The sequence below is a fragment of the Schistocerca piceifrons genome, chromosome 6, assembly GCF_021461385.2.
Source record: "Schistocerca piceifrons isolate TAMUIC-IGC-003096 chromosome 6, iqSchPice1.1, whole genome shotgun sequence".
Classification (NCBI taxonomy): Eukaryota; Metazoa; Arthropoda; class Insecta; order Orthoptera; family Acrididae; genus Schistocerca; species Schistocerca piceifrons.
The window spans coordinates 351976353-351982352 of record NC_060143.1 but is presented as its reverse complement, the minus strand read 5'-3'; the positions used below and the strand labels follow the sequence as shown (position 1 = coordinate 351982352).

The window sequence follows — 6000 nt, the reverse complement described above, 5'->3', positions numbered from 1 at the left end:
ATTCATCTGTTGCGCTCTCTCTTCCATTTTTACCACTCACGCTTCCCTCCAGCACCAAATTATTGTCCTATAAGTTTTTTCTAGATTTGGTTATGTAGAGTGTGGCCGCACCACTCTGCTGAGTTTTTCGTTGAGTCCTAGTTCTCTTACTATTCCAAATTAATTGTATTATATTGAATTATTATTAAAGTTACTAATTTGATTTTGGGATGATACTGGTTTATCAGTAATACTTTGAACTGCGGTCCTTTCGCTATGTCCGCAGAACTATAGATTAAGTAGGAGCATCGAAAAACATATACGATTGTTTCTTACGTCACAAGGTATTCTAGAGGTGATTAGCAAAGCAATTACGAAAACTTGTTTTTCCCTTGTTATAAGTGTCTACGCACCCACCTGCAGAGAACATGGAGAAAGTGGGGATATCATGAGCCACGTTCAGATAGTGTCTAGTATATATAGCTCTCCATTTCAAGCACGAGTATTACAGTGCTACAGAATCCGAAGCAATGGTTGGTCAAAAGCTGTGTGCACAGGTAAACTGATTTCGCTTACATATTTACATTCTTGTGCATCTTTAATTCTGATTGTTAAAACAAATAAGAACTGAAAAATTTGACAGTTCCATCTGAAGCCATCTTATTTTGTCAGTTACAAAATTGTGGTTATTAGAACACGACAACAAACAATAGCAGGAATAAACATAATTTCAGATTCCCCTTATTTATTTCGACGGCCTTCAATCTGTGTTTTATTCCTTACGCTGTTTTTAAGTGCGACTTAAAATAAATTCTCTCTGTATGAAAGCTTACGCGTAGGTGTCTTGATCCATTTTGACAGTTAACCGTAACTGAATAAAGAGCAGAACCATCGTTGTTAAGACAAAGAAGAGTTGTTTCTCCAAACTGGTTCTGTATATTTTACAACTGTTCTCACAGAATTATGTCGGATAACTCGGTGAATGTACGCAGGCTTCATGTGGCAGTCTACCTCGAAATGCACTTAGTTTTAGATAATTAACCGCACTGTGTTGAGGGCAGTGGACTTTCAACCTGGAGAGAATTCGAACCAGTACCTGCGTTCATCTGTGATAAGTAACATAATTTTTCCGTGAGAGTCTGAAATAATAGCTAAATACTGTGTACAGTACCCCAATGGCTGTATTATTCCCACTTCTTCATCCCGTTGGTTCCGTATATTTTACAACTGTTGCAATAGATTTATGTCGGATAACTCGGTTAATGTACGGAGACTTGATGTGGCAATCTAGCTCAAAATGCACTCAGTTTTAGGTGATTAACTGTGCTGTGTTCAGGGCACTGAACTTTCAATCTGGAGATATTTCAAAACAGTGCCTGTCTTCATCAGTGATAAGTAACGTAATTTTTTCGAAACAGTTTGAAATAATAGCTAAATACCAAGTACAGTACCCCATTGTCTGTATTATTCCCACTTCATCCCGTAGGGTAACATTTCTGGACAACATAAATAGTGGTGTTCCCAAGTTCCTCTTTCCTCAACACCATTTCGAGATTTTCATTTCTTTAAGGCTTTTCGCCCAGAATTACGGAAACTCACAACTTCCGACTAAAATACGCAAAGGCTGACAAGACCCGTACGGTTACTTTGAGAAACCCATATGAAGCGACACCGCTAAAAGACTGTATGTGCTAGAATAAAAACAGCTAGAGCACTCGGCCGCATCCCCGGTTCGCAGATCGGTATGGATCGGAGAAGCGGGCTCATCCACTACATTGGAATCTGGCTGTTTCTACGTCACGCCATACCGTCTTTAGCAGTGTTTTGTTTTGATGGACAACGAATATTGGCAATAAATATTCCCAGCCTTCCACTTTAATGGTGTAGTCACAAGTTCACCTGAAGGTATAGGCTTTAGTGCAACGAAACCGGTAGTTATCGAATAATTAAGGATTAAATACAGCTGAAGCGGTTATTAAAAACCAAGATACTGATATCTTTTTCTTTTATAACTACAGTTACAGTCACCATTGCAAGCATATACGCAAAGGAAACTGCTACCAGTGATGCAAATAATATATTCCATGTTGTAACTTCTGTTGCGTGTTCAGTTGGCATGATTTTTAGCAGAAAATAGCACAAACAAAGCTTTAGCAATCACTTACGCACAGCTACAACAATTTCATTTCATTATGTGGTCGATACTAGACAAAATTCTTATCGTAACGAAAGTACTCACCAGTCTAACGTTTTGTTTCATTATTGTCGCTATCTCTGCAGTTTGAGTACAAATCGCCGAACGTCACTGTTCCATCAAATGAAAATTTCTATTACACAAGCTTCATACCTGCGTTTAGTGTCATCCTACCACCATCAACAGTGCAAGATGAGGGGCTCATTTCCTGTCAGAGACTAATCTATTAGCGGCATGTAGTCTCATTTCGATTTGCTTAATTAGTTACAAAAAGTGCAGTGATTTTGCAGGTGCTTGGTTTCTCTTCTATGATATGACGGTTAGGCCGTGGTCCAAGGCATATTTCTGTGTATATGCTGGACACATCATCGGAGACAATAAAGTCACAGATAGGAATTTCAAACAAATACTTCTCAACAAGGTGAACTGTTTGTACGATGCCATGCAAATGATAGATCTATGCCTAAGACCGCGGAGTCGCGCTGTCATGTATTTGGAAGGTTATGGTGGGGTGCATTTGGCGATTTTTGCTTTATTTTGCGGGAACACCCACAACTTGTTTTATTTCATCGTTTTTCTTTTCTGTTGTTTTTGTGGTTTCGAATAACGATGACCGCTGTGTACATCCTAGAGTTACAAACGTTGAATTTACATAGCCTGGGAGAAAAGAATTTGGTGGTTATCTTAGCCCAGGACTCCTGATTTATCGATGGTTCCCGGCTTACGCCACGTGTAAACGCTTTCTTTTGTAGGTCGTATATGTACTCGACTATATCTAAGTAATATTATATACTTCTGCCGTGGCAATGCTCAAATTATCACGCGCCCCTCTTGTTGTTTTAAAGTACCATTCCGATACGATGTATGGCTATTTTTAAGAACAGAATAACAATTTCCTGATACTTTTTTTGAGAATTATGCCTTGGAACACAACCCAAGAGCCTTCCTGGAACTTATAACATATTGAGGTCGGCTTATTAATTTGGATTTGGCAGTGCTAGTGGTAGCGGGTGACTTTTCTGTCTAAGTACCTTCCTCACCCTTGACGGAATTTGTCGACCACATCATTCTGCGTCTAGTATTACCCCCTGAGACAGTGTAGGAACTTCTTAGACATGTATTAGGTGACAGAAGAGGGACGTTGTATTAGGTGACAGAAGAGGGACGTGCATGTCTACATGATACATATGTAGTCGGTTGTGGGACACCTGGTATGTACCATATCGACCCTAGCCAGCGTCCCAGCCCTCGTCAATGTGCCCGACGGATTCGTTCTGGTGCAGGCCTCCCTGAATCTTAGAAGCGCCGTGCTAACGCGCTCGGCTATTCAAGTGGTTCGACCACGGTCTAAATTCCATGAAACATAATCACGAAGTACTAGAAAACTGCAGTGAATGGTTGCTTTGCGGTGATAGGGCTACTCACATGTACAACGGTCTCATTTTCTCGGCTGACATATATTTTCCAAACTAAACGTGTTCCAGCTTTGTTTTCTCAGGCATTTTGAAAAACTGTTTCGTTTGGAAACACTTGGTTCGTGTCACAGATATGTATGTCACCTACAGCCTGCCTGTCATTCCGTGCTGAAACCCAAAAAGGGTTTCCCTAAGTATGTAAAAAACGTTATTTGCTTGTCGTTGGGCTTCTATTAATTCTATGTAAGTATGAAGAACGTGTGACAAGTTCACAAGCGACTCAATCGTTTAATTTTGTAATTTTAGACTCTGGTGATGTCGGCGGTGATGCTGGTTGTCCTAATGATGATGACCGGCCCAGCAGACGCCCAGAGCACCACGACCACCACGACCACAACAGAGGGATCGGCGCTGATAGACCTCGACCTGGGTGGTCTCGTTGGCGAACTAGGAGAGACCGTCGGAGACCTCGTTGGAGGGGGCATCATACACGTAAGCCGGGCGGGGGCAGCCCGATCTGCTTCATCAGTCCACAGCCGGGCCAAGAAGACACATTCATAGGCACAGGATAGCTTCCAAATACTATCTCAATTTTATCTGAGATTTTATAACTTTGCAAAAAGTTATTGATGTAAGGTGAGATGTGAATAAAGCATAGATATGATGCTTACAATCTTTGTGGATGAATGCACCCCTCCTATGTTTGTTAATCTTCACATTCGTCTTTCCTGTATTTTCATCTTCCCAGTCAGCAATCCTAGCAAAAAATTAAAACCGATTCACACTTTTCATTTACCAGCACATATACCTTTACATCGTTCATAGTGGCAAGAACTCTGGTGAGAGGGTGCCTATAATTCCGGTTGTGTTATCAGCGATTTTCTGTAGTCATTTAAGATCGTTAGTAAATATAACATCGTCCGTGCACTAACTGCGCGTGGATGACAAAACGCATAACAACAATGAAAATAACGAAAATAGAAACTGACTTCCATAATATTTGACTCACGTTGCTATGTACTGTGGACGTTAATTACCTTCGTACCACTATTTCAGTGACATGTGTTTGGCTGGGGCTGATTTTTGCTTGAGGTAAATGTGTAACCAGTTTCCATCCTGGCCAATCATTACTGCTAGTGGATGCAATTCAATCTATCGTTTTAACGTGTCGAAAATAGACATTACTTCCAGTTGTCAAAGCACAGGAGATAATAGTTTGTGTAAAGTGTCAGAGACGATTATGGATATTACGAATACGTATATAAGGACTCAAAGCATCTAAAAATATTTGAAATCACATACATAGTATTTCTTCCTAGTATATCTTATTTCCCCAGTGCCGTAGAATTCGATCTGAAAACCTGGCGTTCAACAGACAGCTGGGATATTCATATATCTGCAATCTTTTCCGAGAAAGAAAAGGATATATTTTGTAGCATAGTTCAAATAATATTAAGGTAATCGTTGCCAGTATGTATTCGTAAGAAGAATGTATTGACTGAGGTTCAATAAGTATTTTAAAATGCATAGGCACATTACATTGTACCAGTGGAGGACTTAGTGGCGTATGATACAGGCTAACCATAAAGTTTTGTACATGTTTCGGTAGGAAAGAAGAATACAGCTACCAGATCGAAATATTTTCCGTTTCATGAAACAGCACGTTGTATAAGTTTCATGTTATTGGCATCATTGATACTTAGGCACTACAGGTAAGACGAATATCCACTATTATTTGAGTTTGCTATGTGGTATACATGATCACTTCCTTCCTCCAAATTAGCATATAGATTGCCAAAAGCACATTCCTGCATGTGTGGGTGCTTTGATTGTTCTTTCATTCGGGAGTTTTACATGTACCAGTATCAAACCTTGACACCTACCTAATAGTATGATAATGATATTTTCAATTTCTTTCTCAGGAGGCACCTCGAATAGAACATAATACAGACTTGAATGTAATATTTAGGTCTAAAATAACGACTGTAATCACACTTTATAGTAGTATTATCAAGGTAATTTCAACTTTCCTCATACATTCTACTAACGAAATCCTGTGAAATTACATCAGAAGAGATTCATAAGGGAAGTTACAGACGTTTATTGCACCACCAATTACCGCCTGGAAATTATACTGAACTAGCGACCTTGACAATGCTTTGCAATTGGTAAATTGGTATCGAAGGTTAATATATGTCCTAAAATCCTTCCCCCCCCCCCTCTGCCATGTGCATCTTGCCCCACTCCCTGTGCATCTCCTCCTCCTCCTCTTCTCCTCCTACCCCCCTCCACCCCTTCTGGCCATCACCTCCTTCTTCTCTCTGTCCTCCTCCAACTCTATGGCTACTTACCAACCTCTTCTCTCACGGTATTCTTATACCACTCTCCGCCTTAGCCTTGATCATTGTTACT

The 6000-nt window shown here is 40.2% G+C and overlaps 1 protein-coding gene across 2 annotated transcripts in view; it reads left to right on the top strand.

The window, feature by feature from the left end:
• The first annotated feature begins 421 nt into the window (after positions 1–421).
• The window catches only part of LOC124802921, a 30706-nt gene continuing 25127 nt past the window's right edge, over positions 422–6000 (top strand). The window contains exons 1-2 of one of the 2 annotated variants that reach the window (XM_047263993.1): positions 422–536; positions 3895–4261. In XM_047263993.1, coding sequence (XP_047119949.1) covers positions 428–536; positions 3895–4160 — 375 coding nt within the window. In that variant the 5' untranslated portion in view covers positions 422–427 and the 3' untranslated portion in view covers positions 4161–4261. Of the gene's footprint in view, positions 537–3894; positions 4262–6000 lie in introns of those variants that run through there. The other variant, XM_047263992.1, reaches the window with a different exon arrangement.